Consider the following 23,031-nt stretch of genomic DNA (forward strand, 5'->3'; position numbering starts at 1 on the left):
TCCATTCCCCTCTTGATTATTTCAATAACGTTTTAATGATCAGTGTACATTCACCCTTTTTTCAATCGACCTCCACTGTTTCTAGGTTTTGACTATTTAGCAAATTCTCTGATCTATCTTTTATGATTCAAAGTGTGCAGTCTGACATACTATCTTTCAATTTAGACATTAAGCTAAAGTGCCCATCTACCTCCTCAGGTGGGCATGAAAAATTCCATGGCAGTATTGAAAAAAACAGCAAGGGTATTCATGCTGCTGTTTAATTCATTAATTCTCAACCAACATCACTTGAAACATATTATCTGGTCATTATCATTTGTTTTGTGGGATTTCACTGTACACAAAATTCGAACAGCTTATGAAGTGATTTGAGGTAAAAACAATAACTGCAGATGCTGAAAACCAAATACTGGATTAGTGGTGCTGGAAGAGCACAGCAGTTCAGGCAGCATCCAAGGAGCAGCGAAATCGACGTTTCGGGCAAAAGCCTTTCATCAGGAATAAATTTATTCCTGATGAAGGGCTTTTGCCCGAAACGTCGATTTCGCTGCTCCTTGGATGCTGTCTGAACTGCTGTGCTCTTCCAGCACCACTAATCCAGAATGAAGTGATTTGTGCTACCCTGAGGTTGTGAAAGATGTTATCAAAATGTAAATCTTTTTTCTTTATTTCTTCTTTCTCAGAACTATGGACCAACAGGAGGCCATTTGGCGCAATGACTGCTTTTGAAACCTTTAGTTTCTTATTTCCTTGATCTAGTAATGATTTCTTGGCTATGATTGGTCAGTTTACTGTGTGTTTTTTTATCTTTTTGTTTTACAGGATGACGTGGTAATGGGAACACTGACAGTGAGGGAGAATCTCCAGTTTTCCGCTGCACTGCGTTTACCAAAGAATATCCGCAACAAGGAAAAGAATAATAGGATTGACCAAGTTATTAAAGAGCTTGGACTGAGCAAAGTGGCAGACTCCAAGGTACCAGAACATTCTTATCCAATACTTTGTTAGAAACTGAAATACCTTCTTTGTCCTAACGTTCCTGCGAAAGTCTTAATGATAAACCTTAAAGGTACACTTTGATAGGCAGTTTTTGACAGTAAAATGCATTAATTTCAAGTCTGCAATTCCATAGCATCAGCTGGAACCCATAGCTGATGAGCTTGGCTAAATGTTAAACGAACAGAACACTGGGAAGCCTCTTTTATGGATATGTCTCACCTTCATACCTGCATTTTTGTGGTTATCTAATGATGGGATATGGTCCAGCCAGATACAGCACCAAGAATACCTTTGTGCAAACCCCCCTCCCACCAATGTACCACTAAAGGGTCCACCATTGTTAGTTTAGGAACCCACTCCTATATCATGTATAGGCTGGAGCGCTGGGTCCTCAGTACACCCAGCACCAAACCTTTCTTCACAGTGACCAGGAGCCTATTACTACTTCAGGTAAAAGTCTGACATGTTGTAGATAATTTGTTTCCATCTTTCTAATGGAACAAGCATTAGGCCAATGGGTTAAATAGCCTTCCACTGTGTTCTGCATTTTTACGATAATTGGACATGATGTAGCATCGTGGAGACACTTGCCCTAGAAGTGTCTCCACGATGTCCCCTAGATTGATGACATTGTGAAGGCAGCTAATCACCACCTTCTCCAGGGCATTTAGAAAGTGGCAATAAATGCTGGAAAAACTCAGCAGGTCAGCTGGCATGTGTGGAGAGAAACAGAGTCAATGACCTTTCAATCTGTTGTCTTGTTAGCCATATCCTGTGAATGAATATTAAAGTTATTTTAAGAAAATCATCGCACTGAATTTCTCTGTTCTAACTTCTTGGTTTGAATTTTGCTTTGATTCGATTTGGATTTATCGTGCAGTGTATATAAAAAATACAATGAAGTGTTTTTTAATGCGTTACATGCAAGGTGTTGCCACACTCTGGTGCCACCTTGAAATACTAAATATAATACAAGCTTTTACTACAATAGAGTTCATCTTTCACTCCTCATTTTGTTCTTCCTTTGCTGCCCCTCCAGTTGATGCTTGATATTAGCTGGAGTTTCTGTAATGGTCTCTGGGGTCTCAGTTACAGGCCTCTGCCACCACCACACCCACAAGTGCTATGTGCGAGTTAGAGCCATGGACCTGAGGATGTGTGGGTTCTGTACCTCCTGTTCCCCATCCCAATGCACCTCCAGTTGCTGTCCACCCATCAAGTGGATTACTTCATATATATCCATGTCTACTGCATCCTCCGTGCATATGTCTGCTCAACTTATCTAAATTGTCATTAGGCCTCTTTACATCCTTCTTCCACTCCCACCTACTTTTGTGTCATGAGCAAATTTGAAAGTAATCCCTACCTAAATTGTCAATTTATGTTCTCATGCCTGGGGCCCAAGCTTTAATCCTTATGGTTCCCACTTATCACTGTTTCCTATCTGCTAATTCTCAGTCCATTGCAAGTATGTTACTACCAATTGGATGTGCTTTGATTTTGCACAATAACCTCTAGAGTGAGATGTATTAAAAGCTTTCTGAAAATCCGATACACTTCATTGCTGGTTCTCCCTCATCTATTCTAATTATGACTTTAAAAAAACTCCAGTAGGCTTGGCTTGTCAAACATATTTTATGTTGACTTGCAAAATTGTTGGCATTATCTAAGTGTCCTGTTATCACTTTATGACAGATGCCAACTTTGGGCTCTTGTGGCTTGGTGTAACGTACTTATCTCAGAGCTAGCAGTGCTGGGTTCAAGTACCACCTACTCTAGGGATTTATCATAAAATCTGTAAACAAGTTGATCACTCCAGTCCAGAAGAAAGAAACAATCTGCCCTTTTTGATTTTTAAGCTGTTTAAGACTTTACTGCAGCTGAGAACTCACCCTTTAACTTCAGCAAGACAAAAACTGCAGGATCTGTATGAGCCCTGACCCTGCCCACTCATTCTTTTGTCTCAGCAAAAGTCACTCAGGGATAGTTCAAACACTGGTTAGTCACTGCCTGTCTGAAGCAGACATTCAAGTGCCATTGCGACCAGTCCCTTTGCAAGAGAAACAGCACAGATCACATCTCTCTTAAAAACACAGTACCATCACATCCCTACTACTGATGGTAGGCACCCAGTTTGTTATTTCCAATTTCTCCCTCATTCCTTTTTTTTTGTTAAAAACAGTGATGTTACAGTTGCATCTCCTCAAACATCTGGGACTCTTCCACAATTCTGAGAAATTTGGAAGATGATAACCAACATATCCATTCTTTCACGGCCAGATACCATGGGATGTAGATTAATTATCTGGTCATGGGAATTTATTAGCTTTCAGTCCCTATGATTAGCCTTTTATTCCAGAATCGTTAGTTGAGTTTAAATTCTACCAGCGTCTATGGTGGGATTTGAACATGTGTCCCCAGAGCTTTAGCTTTAGTCTCCGCCCTGTGGCATTACCACTACCCCAATACCACCCCCAACTGCTGCCATCGATGCCACTCTTTGGATTAGTTGTATTTTTGCTTGACTGAGATATACTTATTGTCAGGAGGAGAGGAGGAAAGAACTTTCTGGTAAATGTTTCCTTTATGTTTAACACAGGTTGGAACTCCGTTTATTCGGGGAGTGTCTGGTGGAGAAAGAAAGAGGACAAATATTGGAATGGAGCTAATCATTGACCCATCTGTGTTGTTCTTGGATGAACCGACTACTGGTTTGGATGCTAGCACAGCACTTGCTGTCCTGATGCTGCTACAAAGGTGTCTTTATGCAACCAGATCACTTTTAACAAATCAGTGCTGTCAACTCTGAAAGTCAGAAAGAAAAGTAATGTGGACGATACACTGAGCAAATCAGGCAGTATTTGTAGAGAGGGAAACAGAAATTAATGTTTCATTAATTGGAATTGGAATACTGATACAATCAAAGAATCCGTACAGCGTGGAAACATGCCCTTCGGTCCATAGAGTCCAAACTGACCTTCTGAAGATTAACCCACCCAGACCCATTCCTCTACCCTATATTTACCCCTGACTAATGCACCTAACCTACACACCCCTGAACATTTATGGGAAATTTAGCATGGCCCAATTTACCTAACCTGCACATCTTTGGATAGATTTTAGGCAAGTACAGATACAGGTTTTAGATTAGATTAGATTTGATTACTTACAGTGTGGAAACAGGCCCTTCGGCCCAACAAGTCCACACCGACCCGCCGAAGTGCACCCACCCATACCCATTCCCCTACATCTAACACTACGGACAATTTAGCATGGCCAATTCACATAACCTGCACATCTTTGGACTGTGGGAGGAAACCGGAGCACCCGGAGGAGACCCACGCAGACACGGGGAGAACGTGCAAACTCCACACAGTCAGTCGCCTGAGGCGGGAAATGAACCCGGGTCTCTGGCGCTGTGAGGCAGCAGTGCTAACCACTGTGCTACCGTGCCGCCCACTAAAGGTAAAGGGAACAAAGAGGGAGAAAGAGTATAGGGAAGTTAAGAGAAGAGATTAAATGACAGAAGGAGTGATGGTGGTAGACAAAAATAGTTGTTAACAGGACAAGAAATAAAAAAAGGGAGGTGTAAATGGGAATAAAGGAATCATCACCAACAGTTAATATCTGAAATAATGTTGGAAATAATGGGAGCAGTGATTCTGACCTGAAGTTTTTGAAATTAATGTTGTCTACAAAGCGTAGTACTTTTCTAATGAGGAGTTTTAGTATCACTGTGCAGAACTCCATGGTTTTGTGAAGTCTGGAAAATGAGGGTAAACATTATCAGGTTTCTGGGAAGTCTCTAGCAATTTCCACGAAATCTGTCACAAGATAATGTAATTTATATATGGGAATTAATTATAAGAACTGTGGTAAGTATCTTAGAGGGTTTCTGCAAAATATGTTTCAGGATTTAGAAGGCCGGAAACATGATGCAGTTCAGTAACTTAAGCTTGTTCACCATTCCGTTAGAGCCTAAAGGATCTACACCTCAACCCCACTTACCAGATTCTGCTCCTCAACCACATAGTTACTTTATTCTTTAAATGGGGAGCTTTAAAACTTTTTCTGTCAGTGACACTGGGCAGAATTTAATGCTGTCACTGAGGAGAGTTTTGAAATGGGGGACATTTAATTGGTTTAGAGAGTGTGACACAGAGCCCCTGCTGCCTCTGTGCTATTTATCATTGAGGTGCATAGACTTGTGGATAGTCCTCCTGCAATCATATCAATTGAGGTCATTCTTTGGACAACTACTATCTATATAAGGATCTTATCACATTAAAAGTACTATTCACCCAGTGATGGGTGTGGGACTTGCCATGCAGAAAACCGAACGTGGCTCAGTGGTTAGCACTGCTATCTCACAGCGCCAGGGACCCAGTATATGTGTGGAATTTGCACATTTTCCCCGTGTCATGTGGGTTTCCTCTGGGTGCTCCGCTTTCTTCCCGTAATCCAAAAGATGTACAGGTTAGGTGACTTGGACATGCTAAATTGTCCATAGTGTTCAGGGGTGTGTAGGTTAGGTGCATTAGTCAGGGTAAATGTAGGGTAATAGGGTAGGGGAATAGGCCTGAGCGGGTTACTCTTCAGAAGTTGGAGCCACTCCAATCCCCTTGTTTCTTGTCCACACCACATCCTCAGCTATATTCCCTCCTACCAATTTCATTTCACATCCCATAGTCCCAATCAGTCACCTCTGGTTTGGGTCTCTTGCTGATCTCTGGTGTGCGGTGGGTGAGTTTCCAACAGGTACCATTTCTTCCCTGATCACACTGACAGCAATAAGGAATCACAAATGAGCTGACAACTCCCAGCATAGAGATCTCTGCCCCCAGGCTCCTTGATCACAAGGAAGGCTCACTGCTGGCAATTTAAATGCTCAAGAGGAGGGCACGAGGCCTCACTGGGTGAACCCCAGTTACCTGGATAAAATATGCCCATTGTGTGGGTTATCTAGATTACCTATGGTAGTGTTACAATCAGAAATTATTTGCAAAGGGTGAGGCTCTTATTCGAAGTGTCTATAGATGCACTGGCCTTTTTATGGCATTTACTGAATACTGTTTCATTGTCAGTTTTGAGCAGCTTGCTGGGCATAATTGAGTGAAGAGACTTCCTTCTAGTAATTATGAATGTGTGTCATGGGAATAGATTGTTAAACCCTTGCCAAAAAATGCACTAACAACTTGCACTTAAATATACCATATTCATGCAATAAGCATGCAAGTTGTAAGAGCAGGAAAGGGACATTTAGCGTTTCAAGCTCACTCCATCATTTAATGAGATTATGGCTGATCTTCTACTTCAACAATATTTTGCTGCAATATCCCAATATCCCTTTGATGTTTTAACATGTAGAAGTCTATCAATCGTGTCTTGACCACACTCAATGACTGTGCTTCCACAGACCTCTGTGGTACAGCATTCTAAAGATTCTCCACCCACTGAGTGAAAAAACTCCCCTTTGTCTCGGATGGAGATAGATTACCCTTTGTTCTAATCCTATGTCCCTCGGTTCAAGCTTGACACCCCCTGGCCACACAAGCCAGCAGATGATGGGTTAACTAAACATTACCAGACTCCTTGTAGGATTGTCAAACAAAATATGTCAATAAGCCATGTAAGAAGGTCGGCATGGTGGCTCAGCCATTAGCACTGCTGCCTCACAGCTCCAGGGACCCAGACTGGCCATGCTAAATTGCCCATGATGTGTAGGTTAGGTGCATTAGTCAGGGGAAATGTAGAGTAATAGGGTAGGAGAATGGGTCTGGGTGGGGTTACTCTTCAGAGGGTCAGTGTGGACTTGTTGGGCTGAAGGGCCTGTTTCCACACAATAAAGATTCTAATTCTAATTCAAGGTATTAGGACAGGTGGCCAAATGTTTGGTCAAAGAGCGAGGCTTTAAGGAAAGTAATACAGAAGAAAAGGGAGGTGAGGGATTTAGAGATGGAATTCTGGAATGTAATTCCTGAATGACTGATTGAAAGCACACCTGCTGGTGGTATGATGAAGGGGAAATCAGGGATGCACGAGATGCCAGAACTGGAGGAATGCAAGAGTTCTCGGATGGTTGTTCTGGAGGAGGTCATAGATATGATGAGATGAAGTCATGAAAGGATTAGAATACATGGATAAGGATTAAATTTGAGGCATTAACTGGATGAGATATTCCTGTAGGTTAATGAGCACAGAGGTGAAGAGAGAACAATGCTTAATCCCAAGACAGTGATGTTTATATTTAAGTTATCTGTACCCTGTATTTTAAAAGTATGTTTGAAAGGTAAAGGTCAAGTTATGAGTCTAATGCCTTACATGGTGAAGAGATGGCTTGACTGCTCAATAAAGACCTAATATAAGTTAAGACAACTGCAGTGCTGAAGTAATAGTTAGAAAAACAAATATTACTCTCTTATTCATCCCGAGTAGAGTGTAAATTTGTTTTCTTCTGTATCTTTACCTCTATTACTGACTATTTTTGCAATCACCAGTACAATCCAGAAATCAGTCATTGTTAAAGCCATTGTTTTGGGAATGCTACCATTATTATCTAAACTGATAAGCTTTGAGTTTTAGCTTAGTTACTCTCAAAACCAGCTTAGTACTTGGGTCAAGGATTCCCATCTTCAATGTTTATATGATTTTGACTGAAAATGTTTGAATAGAGGTTAAATATTGATTGAATATTAATTATTCACAGTAGATATGGCCTTTCTCAAAATTTGTACGTAGTTCACCTTCCACTTAGTTGTCACCCTTTTGTGCTTCTTACATCTGTTTCCCTCAACTGCTGGAAAGTCTATATGCTGTAGAATTGTATAGAATTTACAACACAGGAAGAGGTCATTGATTCAGTAAGTTCATGCCAGATTTTATAATACACGTGAGCCTCCACACACCCAGCCCTGTTTATCATACCCTATCGGCATTGCCTTCTCTTCCTTTTTCTCATGTTTATCTTGATTTTCCTATACTATGCTGGTCTATACAATTCTCTTCAATCACTTCCTGTTGTGGAATGTTCTACATTCTCACCACTATCTGCATAAATACTTTTTCCCTTGCATTCCCTTTTGCTATTTTTGTGTTTGAATATTTTTCATTTCTTTCTTATCAAAGAATCACAGAATAAATCTCTACAAGTGCCTCCTGCACAATGGAGGTAGAGAACAGGAAGGAATATTTGTTGAAGTGATTTTATTTTGGTAGGAATAACATGGAGACAATATGTAAAGCAGACCATTCTAAATGAGATATAGGAGCAGCGCAGCCTGGGTGACCAGTCCATAAGTTATTGGAAGGGGTCACGCTTGAGAGGATAATTAATAAAGCATAGAATATTCAAGGTTTAATTTATAAGGGCATAGAGTATACTGTAGGGAGTGAATATAGTGTATTTGGATTTTCAGGACACTTTTGATTCGGTACCTTAGAAAGAGGTTAGTGGGCAAAGTTTAAAGCTCATTGGATAGGAGGTAATGTTTTGGTACATTAGATCAAGAATTAGTTGACAGACAGGAAATAGGATTGGAACAAATGGATCTGTTTCCAAGTAGCATGCAGTGTCCAGTGGGGTAACACAGTGATCAGTGTTTGGGCCCCAGCTATTCATGATGAGTATAAATAACCTGGATGAGCAAACCAAATGCAACATTTCCAAGTTTGCTGATGATACAAAACTGGATGGGATTGTGAATTGTGACGAGGATGTAAAGAGGCTTCAAGGTGAACAAAGAACACTCCAGTACAGGAACAGGCCCTTTGGCCTACCAGGTCTTTCTCAACAAAAAAACCTTTTGCCTCTATATGGTCTGTATCCCCCCATTCGCTGCCTATTCATGTATCTGTCAAGATGTCTCTTAAATGTTGCTATTATATCTGCCTCTACCACCTTCTCTAGTAGCACATTACCATCCTCTGTGTAAAACAAAACAACTTGCCACTCACATCTCCTTTTGCCGTAAACTTATCCCCTTTTGCCGTAAACTTATGTCTTCCAGTGGGAATCGGTTTAGCTCAGTTGACTGGATCGTTGGCATACAGAGCAGAGTGATGCCAACAGTGTGGCTTCAATTCCCATCACTGGTTTGAGGTTACCATGAAGGACTCTCCTTCTCAACCTCTTCCCTCACCTGAAGTCTGGTGGCCCTCAGGTTAAATCACCACCTTCTCTCTCTAAGGAGACAGCAGCCCCTCTGGTCTGGTAAGACTATTGTGACACAACAACAAGTGTCCTCCAGTAACTGACATTTCTACTGTAGGAAGAAGACTCCAACTATTCATTCTGCCTCTCACCATTTTATAAACTTCTATCAGATTGCCCTCATCCTTTGACATCAAGTGAAAACAAACAAATTTGTCTAACCTCTTTTCATAGCGAATACCTTTCAAACCAGGAACAATCCTGGTAAACCATTTCTGTATTCTTTCCAAAGCCTTCACATTCTTATGGTACTGGCGCCCTTAACTGTGCGCAATATTTGCTATGTGGTCAAACTAAAGTTGTTTACAGCTGCAGCATGATTTGCCAATGTTTATTCTCTATGTTCCAACTGATGAAGGCAACCACGCCTCTTGACCACCTTATCCACTTGTGTTGTTGCTTTAAGGGAACTGTGGACACTTATGTCAACGCTACTAAGAGTTCTGCCATTTATTGTATATTTCACTTCTGCACTAGATCTTCCATAATGCTTCAATTCACATTTATCTGGAATAAACTCCATCTGCCATTTCTCTGCCCATGTCTCCAACCTGTCAACATCCTGCTGTATCTTGTGGCAATTCTCCTCACTATCCACATCTCTTCCAGTCTTTGTGTTGTTAGCAAACTTAATAATCAGGCCACTTACATTTTCCTCCAGATCATATATATATTATTGATATAGTAGGGGTCCCAGCACAGAGCCCCATGGAATGCCAGTGGTCAAAGATCTCCATTCAGAAAAACACCCTTCAACTGCTAGTCTGTCTTCTATCACTAAGCCAGTTCTGTTTCCATCGTACCAGCTCACTACGGATCCAGTGTGACTTCACTCTTTGTATCAGCCTGCCATGAGGGACCTTGTCAAGGACATTGCTAAAGTCCAAATAGACAACATCTACCACCCTTCCCTCATCAATCATCTTTGTCATTTCCTCAAAAACTCAATCAATTTTAAGATATGACCTTCCCTCCACAGTTATGCTGCCTTTTGCTAATAAGTATATTTTTTCCCAAATGTGAGGACAATCCCTAAGAATTTGATCCAGTGATTTTCCTACCACTGACATAAAGCTCACCTGCCTATAATTTTCCAGGTTATCTCTGTTGCCCTTCTTAAACAAAGGAATGATGGTATGGTAGATAAGTTGAGTGAGGGGCTAACACATGACAGATGCAGTAGAATGTGACTACATGTGAAGTTATACACTGGTGTGAAAAATGGTATTATTTAAATGGTGACATATTGGGAAGTGTAAATGTACAAAGGGAGCTGGGTGTCCATGTACACCAGTCGATGAAAGTAGACAGGCAGGTACAGCCAGCAATTAGGAAGGTAAATGGTATATTGGTCTTCATTGCAAGAAGGTTTGAGTTCAGGAATGGAGATGTGTTACTGCAGTTATACCAGACCTTGGTGCGACCACAGCTGGGGTATTGCTTGCTGTAGGTTCCCTGACCTAAGAAAGGATATACTTGCCTTTGCAGGAGAGTTACAGAGGTTCACTAGGCTGACACTGGGGAGAACAGGATTGTCCTATGAAGAGAAATTGGTTTGACTGGGTCTACATTCACTAGCATTTAAAAAGTATAAGAAAGGATCTGATTAAAACATGTAAAATTATAACAATGCTGGACACGGGGGATGTTTTCCCTGACAGGGGAGTCTCAAACAAGGAACTATCATTTTAGGATTAGGGGTAGACCATTTAGGACTTAGATGAGGGAAAAAAAAACTTTCAAAGGATAGTGACCCCTGTGGAATTCTCAATCACGGAAAGCTGTGGAGGTCAAGTCACTGAATGCATTCAAGAAAGGGAGAGAAAACTTTTTAGATGTTAAAAGTATGAAGGGGATGGGGAGAAAGTAGGAATATAGTTTTGAGATGGAGAATCAGCCGTAATCATACTGAGTAGCAGAGCAGACTCAAAGGATCAAAAGGCCTCCTCCTGCTCCTGGTTTCTATCCTTTGTTGTAGAGAATTGTGTCTATGTCCATAACTATACTGTCGCTTATGAACACTACATTCCTGTTTATTCTTTCAGGTTGAAAAGCTTCCTATGCCATAATGAAATGGTCAGTTCACTCCTCCACCTTGCAGTCCCTGCTTTTGACCATGCAAGCTGCAGGAACCTGGAACTTCCTTGATCCTCTCATCCGCCTCACTCACAGTCAAACCCCCCCGGCCACTGACCACGTTAGAAGACCTCATCCTAAGCTGTGTAACTACTTGCAGGAATGAAGTGACTTTCCCCTTCCCTGATACAACTTTTGGAATCCCTGCACTTCTCCAGTCCTTGTATCCTGAACATCCTTAATTTTAAATGGCTTTATTGTTGACAACTCTATCTTCAGCGGCCTTGATCGTCAGTTTTGAAATTCCCTCATTAAAACTCTCTGCCTCTACATTCCTCTTGTTCTTTAAGACATACCTTAAAATCAAACTTTTGTTCATCTGTTCCAATAGCTCCTTCTACTTCGGTGTCAAATTTAATTTGATAATATTCCCTTACTACCTTAAAAGCACTGCATAAGTGGAAAGTTATCGTTCAATCTGCAAAAGTGAACAAGTTACTACTTGAAGAAGCTGCTCTCATGAGCAAACTTACCTGAGTTTTGTTGTGGATAACTTGAATGCAACTTTGGCATAATGTTTAAATTTGGCATTTCTTTTGTAGAATGTCGAGGAAAGGCAAAACGATTATTTTCTCAATCCACCAGCCCAGATATTCTATTTTTAAGCTGTTTGGCAGCCTGACCCTTCTGGCTAATGGTAGATTGGTTTACCATGGTCCATCTGCGGAGGCACTGGATTATTTCACAGGGATTGGTAAGTGTTTAGAAGTGAGTCATCGAATGATTACTGAGAATCTAATTTGTGAAGAGCAGGGAGACTTATGTCAGCGCTGTACAGACCTTTGGTTAGGCCACTGCTGGAGTACTGTGTGCAGTTCTGGTCACCATAGTACAGGAAGGATTTGATTGCTCTGGAGTGGGTGGAGAGGAGATTCACCAGGATATTGTGTGGGATAGAGCAGTTCAGCGATGAAGAGAGGCTGGATAAGCTTGAATTGTTTTCTTCCGAGCAGAGAAAAGTGAAGGGGGCACCTGATAGATATGTATAAGATTATGATGGGCATGGACAGGGTGAACAAAAAGCAGATATTCCCCTCAGTTGAAGGAGGCACAATTTTAAAATGAAAAGCAGAAGGCTCAGAGGTGAATTGAGGAATGCTTTTTCACCCAAAGGTGATGGTGGTTGAGACAGAAAACCTCACACCCTTTTAAACAGTACTTGGATGAACATTTGAAATCTCACAACATTCAAGGCTATAGGCCAAGTGCTGGAAAGTTGGACCAATAGAGGTTTAGTGGAGCTTTGGTGCTACGTACTCAAAGGCCCCTTCTGTACTGTATGATTCTATGAAAAGGCAGTGGCTGTTAAGGAACTGGGAGATTGATTAACCTGGGGAGGTGATGGCTGGAGTGGTTCTATTGCTAAATTTTTAATCCAAAATTCCACATAATGTTCTCAAGGTCTGGGTTTGAATCCCATTATTGTGGAATTTGAATTCGGTAAAAATTCAGAATTCGGAGTCTCATGCTATCCGTGAAACTGTTGCTAATTGTCAAAAAAACACTATCTGGTTCACTATTGTGCTTTAGGGAAGGAAACTGTCATCCTGGTCTGGCCTACGTGTGACTCCAGACCCACGGCAATGTGAGTGAATCTTAGCTGCCCTCTGGACAATTAGCTACAGGCAATAAATACTGGCCTTTTTAAGGTTTTTGCGAAGATTTGTAGTTCAGGTTGTGGATGCGGTTGTTGGTTTGCTTACCGAGCTGGGTTGTTATTGCAGACGTTTTGTCACCTTGATGAAGTTGTTCTACTCTGCTTGATATTTCTATGATCCGGTCTGTTAAGGTGGGTGGTGTCATTTCCGGTTTTGCTCTGCAGTGGTTTGTATGTAGGGTCTTGTTGATGGTAATCCAGGTTGAAAACCAGGCCTGTAGGAATAAGGGAGAATGGGTGGTGCCATTTTGCTGCTAGTTGGTGTTCGTGTGTACATATTGCTAGTTTTTCTTCCGGTCTATCTGACCCGTTCTCCCTTATCTCAATGCGTGCAGGCAAGGAGGGCCATCCATTTGACTGGGACAATGTAGCTGTCCTGGACCTGGCTAACCAGAGACATGCACAGAAATTCCTAGAGGCCTGGTTTTCAACCTGGATTGACATCAACAAGCCTGTAGAAATAGGCCCCATATGCAAACCACTGCAGAGCAAAACTGGAAATGACACCACCCACCTTAACAGACCGATTATAGAAATATCAAGCAGAGAAAAACAGCAACGCTTCACGGAGGTTGCACGGTTACGAAACATTTGCATGTCAACCCAACAGCTCAGCGAGCAAACCAACAACTGCAAATACTGGCCTGTCCAGTGACGTCCACGCCCTCAGAATGAATAGAAAATCCAGAAAATCTCCTACTACTTCAGACCTGTGATAAAGTTTACAACTGACTTTTTTTTGGAAGATGTCAAGGATTTGTTTCTTGGAATTCACCTCACTGATGGGGAAAATGGAAAAGCAAAATAATTTTCATCAATTGTAATATTACGCTACAGTATGGAGATACTATCCTGAATAACTATCTATCAAATGAAAGGCACTTTTCACTGAAGCCATGATTTAATCTCAAAATGCTAAAACAGGGACACTAACTGACCAGCAGAGATGTTACCAATATTTTTTTACATCTGAAACTCATTTGTGCTGAAGTAGATTTCTGTATTTTGTGTAAGAAGGAGAAGGTGAGGACTGCAGATCAGAATCAAGAGTGAGGTGCTAGAAAAGCACAGCAGGTCAGGCAGCATCCAAGGAGCAGGAAAATAGATGTTTCAGGCATAATCTCTTCATCAGGAATCCTCCATCCCAGAGAATATGTATAAACCAGTGAGAGAAATTAAGGACAGAAAATATTTTGATAATGTTAGTGGCATTCACTATGTCTGAAAATACTTTTGAAGCATAGTCACTGTTGTGGAACTGCAGCAGCACAGCAAGCTCCCAAAAACAGGATTGTGTTAATAAGCAGATATTCTGTTTTTATGATCTTGCATGAGGGATTAATATTGGCCAGGATGCTGGGAAAACTCACCAACTGTTCTGTAGAAATGTTTTACCTCCGTCCCAGTGGCCAAACACGATCTCAGTTTTACCGCCATCCCACAGGATATACAGGATAATTCATAATGATTCATTTATAATAATAATTCATTTGAATGTTTGCTGGCAATGCAGTACTTGCTCAGTACCATACTGGAGTGATGGCATACGTTTTTGTGCCCGTGTCCTGGAATGTGACTTGAGAATCTCCAACTTGCTGACTCGGGCAAGCGTTCTACCAGCTGAGCGACAGGTGACTATTTAGCTGTAGTGTTATCAAGTCATTATTGTAAAAATATAACAGCCCAAAAAGAATTGGAGAGAGAAGTTTAATTAGCACCCTTTTATCATGAGACTCCTAATTCTGAATTTTTACTGAATTGAAATTCCACAATGGTTGGATTCGAACCCAGGCCCCCAGAACATTACCTGGAATTTTGGATTAAAAGTTCAGCAATAATACCAGTTTGATCGTTGCCTCCGCAGCAAATCAATCTTCCAGTTCCAGAGCCACTGTCTTTTCGTAGAATCATACAGCACAGAAGGGTATGTAGTATGTAGTACCAAAGCTACACTAAATCTCTTTTGGTCCCACTTTCTAGTGTTTGGCCAGTAGCCTTGAATGCTATGACATTTCAAGTGCTCATCCAAGTACTACTTGAAGATTGTGAGATTTCCTGTCTCAACCACCCCATCCCAGGCAGTGCATTCCAGACCCTAACCACCCTCAGTGAAAAACTATTGCGTAAATCTCCTCTAAACCTCCTGCTTTCCATTTTAGAATGATCCTTGCAGCCTTGTTCTTGGTGGAATAGGATGCTCCTTTCAATGTTAATTTCTATCCAGAATCTTAGTTCTCTGGAGACTCATGCATTTGACCATCACAAAACGCATTGAAAGCGAGCCATCTTCTTAAGTGCTGAGATTCACCTGACAAAGGAGCAGCACTTCAAAAGCTTGTGATTTTAAATAAGCCTGTTAGACTGTAACCTGTGACTTCTGACTAGATTGAATAATTAAAGGAAAGCAGTTTTCAATAGCTGAAGGGTCAATATGGGAATAGGTTGTTTACTTGTGGTGGTTAATAAATAAAAAGAATATCATGCATGATTTCATAATTGAAAAAACATTCAGTTGGGTGTATAACCAGATTAAAAACAAGGGAACAGATTATCCTACCTGCTCCAGAGGTGTGTAAAAACATCTCTGAACAGGTTGATTTGAAAAGTAATTGACAAAGGTAATTGCTACCCTGAATGACAAAATGCTGGGCTGCATATCAGTCAGCATTATAATTTCTTGTTGCAGTTAAGGTAATGAACACCATAGTTACTGTTCATGGTCTGCAACCAGCAGAAACTTTGTTGCAGCATTAATATCCTCGTGTGAGGACAGGGTGTGCTGTTCTCACTTGTTGGTGAAAGTGAATGAAATTTTTTATTTCACTATCATTCTCGTCACCGAGTCTTGCATTAGCAACTTTACTGGGAAATTGCTGCTGTTGTGGAAAAAGACCATTCCAATTAAATAGAGTAAGAAATTATAAGGTCCCTATTGGTGCAGTGATAGTATCCCTCCCTCTGGGCAAGAATTCCTGGATTCAAGTACCACCTACTCCACAGATATGTTGCAACCTGAACAATTGGTTGATTAAAGTATCTAAAAGAGACAACAAGAACATGGATATATAATTGATTGAGTCACAGTAAAAAGTAAGGGAATAATTGAAGGTGGTTGACAGAAGAGCTTGGTGATGTGAGGAAAATGCTTTCTTTTTACTGAATGCACTGTTGAAGGATATAAAACGGAGGGGTAATGTGGGGGGGGAAAAGCAAGCAAGCGAGTGAAATCACCTGGATTGGTCTTTGAAAGAGAGAGCGTAGACATAATTAACTGAATGGTTTGTGTCTGTGCTATATTGGGAAAAACAAGGACTGCAGATGCTGGAAACCAGAGTCTAGATTAGGGTGGTGCTGGAAAAGCACAGCAGGTCAGGCAGCATGCGAGGAGCAGGAAAATTGACGTTCCGGGCAAAAGCCCTTCATCAGGAATACAATAGACTCTGTGCTGTATTGTTCTAATGCCAGGAATATTCTGTGGATTGTGCGTGGCCATAAATTGCTGGATAATTTGGTTCCAAAGCCTATTAGGAGCTGGACAATCCAAAATAACAATGACATTGGAATGAAATTAAGCAGTTAAATTGTTAATTATTAATCTTTGGGGGGTTAAAATTCACTCTTTTTTTTTTACTTGACAGGATACACGTGTGAGCCATTTAATAACCCTGCTGACTTTTTCCTTGACATTATCAATGGGGACTCGACTGCAGTAAGCACACATAAAGCTTTAGACATTCGTCCAGGTATGATCCTTTCAGTGGGGTTGTAATAGACGTTGGCTGACCATTCATAATTCTTTTATAGTATTTCTACCCCCACCACTGATTTACAATAAAAGGTTTTCTTTAAAATGTGTTTTTTATCTATTAAAGACTTACAAAATGTTTCCCCAGCAATGTCTTGTAATACAGTGATACTGCCCCTACCTCTGCCCTAGAAGAGATTTGAACAGATTGAATGAATGTCTCCACATATGTCTTGTTCCTGTACTTTTTCATAATAGCTTCACTCTAATAGCTATTTACTTGGTGGGAAAACAAAACCTGACAGATAAGGGGAGAAGCAGGTGTCTAGCCCATTGAGTCTGCTCCAACATTCATCTGATGATCTTCAACTCCACGTTTCTGCATTTTCCCTATAACTGCTGATTCTCTTACTGATTAAAAATCTGTCTATCTCAGCCTTGGGAATATACTTAATAACCAAGCCTCAACAGTCCTCTGCATTCCTATAGATTCGCTATTCTCTCAGAGAGAGAATTCCTACTCATTTCTGTCTTAAATGTGTTACCTCTTATTCTGAGATTATGCCTTCTGGTCCTAGACTCTCCCACAAAGGGAAACAACCTTTCCACATCTACCCTATTAAGTTCCCTAGGAATTGTTTATGTTTTAATAAGATCACCTCTCATTCTTCTATATCCCAATGAGTACAGGCTCACTTGATTCAACCTGAGGGGTGACCTTACAGAGGTTTATAAAATTGTGAGGGGCATGAATAAGGTGAATAGCCAAGGTCTTTATCCCAGAATGGGAGAGTCCAAAGCTAGAGGGCGTAGGTGTAAGGTGAGAGGGGCAAGAATTAGACTCTGCTTCTGTGCTGTACGACTCTGTGACTAAGATTCGGTTAACACAAACTGTTTGGTTTGATTGGAGATTCCCAACTATTCTAATTGTATCATTTCAGCCTAATATGTTTGGGTTCCAGTACTACCTTTGACTGCTGACAAATATTCACTTATGCTGAGCAACACCTCAATTTCAATAAAAGCAAAATACTGCAGATACTGGAAATCTCAAAACCAGAAAATGACAGTGAAACTAGCAGCATCTGTGGAGAAAGAAATAGAGTTAATGTCTTGAGTCTGATATGGCTCTTCGTCAGAACCAAAATGGTGTTTTTCTGCTGTGGACAGAGGGGAGGAGAAATAGGAACAGATGGTGAGGATGCATAGAGCAAAGGGAATTCTAATGATAGGAAAGGAGGGATTGAGGTATAAAATAGATCCAAATGAAGAAAATGGGTTTGCTTTGCTAATGGGCACAAGAGAGAATGGTGAGCTTGGAGGAGGGGTAGTTGTAATCAACTTAGAGGACAGTGATCATGCTTTGAAGTTGGTGAACTCAATGTTGAGACCTAGAAACTTAAATGCCTAAATGGAAAATGAGCTTCTGTTCCTCTAGCTTATGTTGAGCTTAGTTGGAGCACTGTAGCAGGTCAAGGATAGAAGTGTTAGGGCAGGAGTATGATTAAAATGACAAGCACCTGTATGGTCGGGTCATTCTAAAGGACAGAGCAGAGGTGTTCCCTAAAGCATCATCTGTCATATGGCTTAGTATTAATTTTTTTCTGATTTGTCCCAGGACACTTCAGGAGTGACTTTTTATTACTGAAAGGTGCTACATAAATGCACGTTGTTAAAGGTTAAGAGAGACTGAAAAACGCAATTCTGATATCTCCTGCAGGTTTAACCTGGTGTCCTTTCAAAAGAATAGCAACCAACTTGGACAATCTTGGTCCATTGTATAGACTATAAATATATTTTATAATGATATCCAGTCACTTTGTGACTTTAATCTCTGAGCTGCTTCTATAAATCACATTAAACGTCAATGGTGAACAATGAAATGGTCTGAACAGGAGCATTGACTGCCTCTGGATAAAGACCTTTCATTAATAATGAATAGCTATAGCCCCTTTCATTCAGGATGACTTTCCTGTGAGAGAAGGGATAGGACAATCCTTTTGTCAAAGCTGCTTTTTTGATAGACCCAGGTATCTCCAGACTTCATTACACATTTCTAACATTTGTAGGGTCAGTTCCATTGGTTGTAGCAGCATTTATATTAATATATCATTTCCTAATTATATTTTTAAAAGTTAGTTAGTCTTGCTTTTGTTCATTTAACTGTGATGTTCTTTTGTTTAGGTAGGGGTGGCTCAGTGGTTAGCACTGTGGCCTCTCAGTGCCAGGAATCCGGGTTCGAATCCAGCCTCGGGTGACTTGTCTGTGTGGAGTTTGCACTTTCTCCCCATGTCTGCGTCGGTTTCCCCCAGGTGTGCCAGTTTCCTCCCACAATCCAAGGATGTGGAGTTCAGGTGAACTGGCCATCCTAAATTGCCCATAGTGTTCAGAGATGTGTGGGCTAGGTGCATTAGTCAGGCGGAAATAGAGTCATAGAGATGCACAGCACGGAAGTAGACCTTCAGTCCAACCCGTCCATGCCGACCAGATATCCTAACCTAATCTAGTCCCATTTGCCAGCATTTGGCCCATATCCATCTTAAACCCTTCCTATTCGTATACCCATCCAGATGCCTTTTAAATGTTACATTATACCAGCTTCCACCACTTCCTCTGGCAGCTCATTCCATACATGCACCACACTCTGCATGAAAAAGTTGCCTCTTAGGTCACTTTTAAATCTTTCCCCTCTCACCCTAAACCTATGCCCTCCAGTTCAGGATTTCCCCATCCGAGGGAAAAGACCTTGTCTATTTACCCTATCCATGCCCCTCATGATTTTATCATCGCTTAGCCTCTGATGCTCCAGGGAAAACAGCCTATTCAGTCTCTCCCTTTAGCTCAAACCCTCCAATCCAGGCAAGATCCTTGTAGATCTTTTCTGAACCCTTTCAAGTTTCACAACATGTTTTTGATAGGAGGGAAGACCAGAATTGTAGACAATATTCCACAAGTGGCCTAACCAACGTCCTGTACAGCCTCAACATGACCTCACAACTCCTATACTTCATGCTTTGTCCAACAGAGGAAAGCATACTAAACGTCATCTTCACTATCCTATCCACCTGTAACTCCACTTTCAAGGAATATGAACCTGTACCTCAAGGTTCGTTGTTCAGCAACACTCCCCAGGACCTTCCCATTAAGTGTATAAGTCCTCCTCTGATTTGCCTTTCCAAAATGCAGCACCTCACATTTATCTAAATTAAACTCCAATGTAGAATAATAGTGCAGGAGAATGTGTCTGGGTGGGTTACTCTTCGGGAGGGTCAGTGTGAACTTATTGGGCCAAAAGGCCTGTTTTCACACTGTGTGGGGATTCTGTGAAAAGTCATTAAAATGTGAACAATAATGTTGCGATGAGAGAATCAAGGTGTTTAGGACCTCGATGAATAAGGCTGTGTATGTCCTTAAATTAGCAGATGGAAGGATTAGGAAAGTATGGTACAAAGACTGAGAAGAGAAGGTAAATCAGATCAGACATGTTTACAGTCTCCCATCCTTCAGAGTGGGCTATCAGTCTGCTTTTGGGTCAAATTAAGCTCTTGTGTAGGCAGTTATTTGGGACTGGGAGATTTGCCCTACACCAATTAACAGTTTGATAGCCATAAACTCAGCTCGGGACTTCCTGCCATGTAGCAGCAAGTCTGCCACTGACGTTTAAAACCGGCACAAGCACAATGCATCTGCATGAAACTCCAGCCTTAGGGTGGGCGAACTCTGTGTCACATCGGGTGTGGAAAGAGAATTACATTGAAAAGAAAGATTAACTTAGAGGATAAAAGGAGACTGACAGAAAAGTAAAAATAATTACGGAGTTTTAATTTTAAAAATTAAAATCTGATTTTAAAAAGTGACACTTGTTGAAGTTAATTTTCAGTCACAGAAATGTTATTTAGCAGTAATTTACACTTATCACATCGTTAATACTCAGCAGTGTGACAAGATACACTGCAGAAATTCAGCAAAGTTCCTTAAGCAACACCTTTCGAACCCATGACCACTTCAGTCTAGAAGGACAACAGCAGGAGATATGGGAACGCCAGAACTTGCAAGTTCTCCTCCAAACCACTCACTATCCTGACTTGGAAATATATCACCGTTCCTTCATCTACGCTGGGTCAAAATCCTGTAATGTCCTCCCTAGGGGCATTGTGGATCTACCTACAGCACATGGACTGCAGTGGGTCAAGAAGGCAGCTCACCCCCACCTTAGGGATAGACAATAAATGCTGATCCAGCCAGCAATGCCCACTGTCTGAGTGAATTTTAAAATAAACTAGATTGAAATGGACGAGACCTAACTTTCTATGCCAAGTTTAATATTAATTTTTCATGCAATTGCAGCAACTTCACACCCTTCAATGAAAAATCAGAAAATTATGTGGTTATTCGACAAAGTAAACAGTATTTAAGGTGTTTAGATTTTAAATGTTATATGTTCGATTGTGTAGTTTATGAAAATGTTTATTATTCCTTTCATCGTAGAAATGGCTGACGATTCTTCTGCTTTAAAGAAAGAGACCACCATTGCAGAGAACCTAGCAAATGAATACTTGAAATCCAGACACCACAGTGAAATGATATCTGAATTAAACAAGCTATCTCAAGGAAATGCTGTAGAATCTGAACCTGTTACTAGGAGGATCACATATGCAACATCATTCTTTCACCAACTGAAATGGGTTGCTAAACGATCCTTCAAAAACCTGCTGAGGAATCCCCAGGCCTCTGTTGCTCAGGTAACACTGAACCTTTCCACTGTTAATAATGATGAAACTCAAGGTAAATGGATTACTTTCATTTAATGCTTTTTTTTGACAACGTGCAAATCTTACAAAAACATAGAAAAGGAGATTCATGTACACAATGCTTATCAATATCTTTGACAGAAAATCCCAAAGGCCTTCCTGTGATTTGTTTGGAACTATGATCACTTCATATTATAGAAAATACGGACTAGCATGGCTGTACAATCAATCAAGTGAAAGACTTGATTCATTCTTTACATTTTACAATTTAGGGAGAAACATTGGCCAAAAAATTAGAGAATGCACTGATTTTCTTTTGAGCAGTTCTTTGAGATCTTTTAGCTTCTACCCAGAGATGTAGGTGACTCCTTTTCAAGATGTTGAATTGTGCTATCTTAGGTTGTGGGCTCTGTAGTGGGGATATGGGTTAAGGGTCGCAGAGTTAATGAATGCTACACACTAAGCCAAATTTACACTCAGGCCAAGATGGTCACTGAACAAATGAAAATATGAAGGGAATGGGCAAAAGTAGAATTAAAAGAATTGGAAGGAAGATGTTAAAACCTGTGGAGGTGAAGGTGTAGGTTGAAAAGAAAAAAGTTAAATGTTAGGAGTCACCAGACTGTGCGTTCTTCCCACAGATTTCTTTCATTTCATAAAAAATCTTTATACACACACAGTCACTAAAGTAATTCAGTTTTGTCCAGTCTTTGCACACGGAGAAACAAACATTGGAGTTTGACTTTCCCGATAGTTCCAAAAAGGCAAAAGGCACTTCTTAGTCATGCAAGATACTGTTTACATATGTTTGATGTGCCTGATACTGTCGGACCTATTGAGTTTCTCTTACAATATCTGTTTTTGTTTAAAATGCTATGTATATGACAAATATGCTAGAATTATTTGAGGAAATAATGAGCAGGTTAGACCAAGGAGAGCCAATGTATGTTATCTACCTGGACTTCAAGAAGGCCTTTGAAAGAGGCCACTGAGTAAGATAAGGGCCCATGGTTTTAGAGGCAAGGCGCTAGCATGGATAGAAGTTTGGCTGTCTGGCAGAAGATGGAGAGTGGGGATAAAAGGGTCTTTCTCAGGATGGCAGCCAGTGACAAGTGGTGTTCCTCAAAGGTCAGTATTGGGGCCACACCTTTTCATTTTATACATTAGTGGTCTCAATGAAGGAACTGAGGGCATTCTGGCGAGGTTTGCAGATGGCACAAAGATAGGTGGAGGCACAGGTAGTATTGAGAAGGTGGGGAGGCTGCAGAAGGATTTGGACAGGTTCGGAGAGTGGGCAAAGAAATGGTAGATGGATACAATGTAGGAAAGTGTGAGGTCATGCACTTTGGTAGGAAGATTAGAAGCTTGGACTATTTTCTAAATGGGGAGAAAATTCAGAATTCTGAAGTGCACAGAGATTTGGGAGTTCTAGTGCAGGATTCTCTCAAGGTAAACTTGCAGGTTGAATCAGTAGTAAGGAAGGAAAATGCAATGTTGGTATTTATTTTGAGAGGACTTGAATATAAAGCAGACA

At 40.9% G+C, this 23,031-nt stretch overlaps 1 protein-coding gene across 1 annotated transcript in view; it reads left to right on the forward strand.

Moving 5' to 3' along the window:
• The window catches only part of abcg2a (ATP-binding cassette, sub-family G (WHITE), member 2a), a 70,440-nt gene that overhangs the window by 25,516 nt on the left and 21,893 nt on the right, over positions 1-23,031 (forward strand). Inside the window, exons 5-9 of the mRNA XM_072583798.1 lie at positions 823-975; positions 3,599-3,756; positions 11,887-12,038; positions 16,640-16,744; positions 21,235-21,488. Coding sequence (XP_072439899.1) covers positions 823-975; positions 3,599-3,756; positions 11,887-12,038; positions 16,640-16,744; positions 21,235-21,488 — 822 coding nt within the window. The remainder of the gene's footprint in view (positions 1-822; positions 976-3,598; positions 3,757-11,886; positions 12,039-16,639; positions 16,745-21,234; positions 21,489-23,031) is intronic.

Source organism: Chiloscyllium punctatum, chromosome 14 (genome assembly GCF_047496795.1).
Source record: "Chiloscyllium punctatum isolate Juve2018m chromosome 14, sChiPun1.3, whole genome shotgun sequence".
In the NCBI taxonomy this organism is placed as follows: domain Eukaryota; kingdom Metazoa; phylum Chordata; class Chondrichthyes; order Orectolobiformes; family Hemiscylliidae; genus Chiloscyllium; species Chiloscyllium punctatum.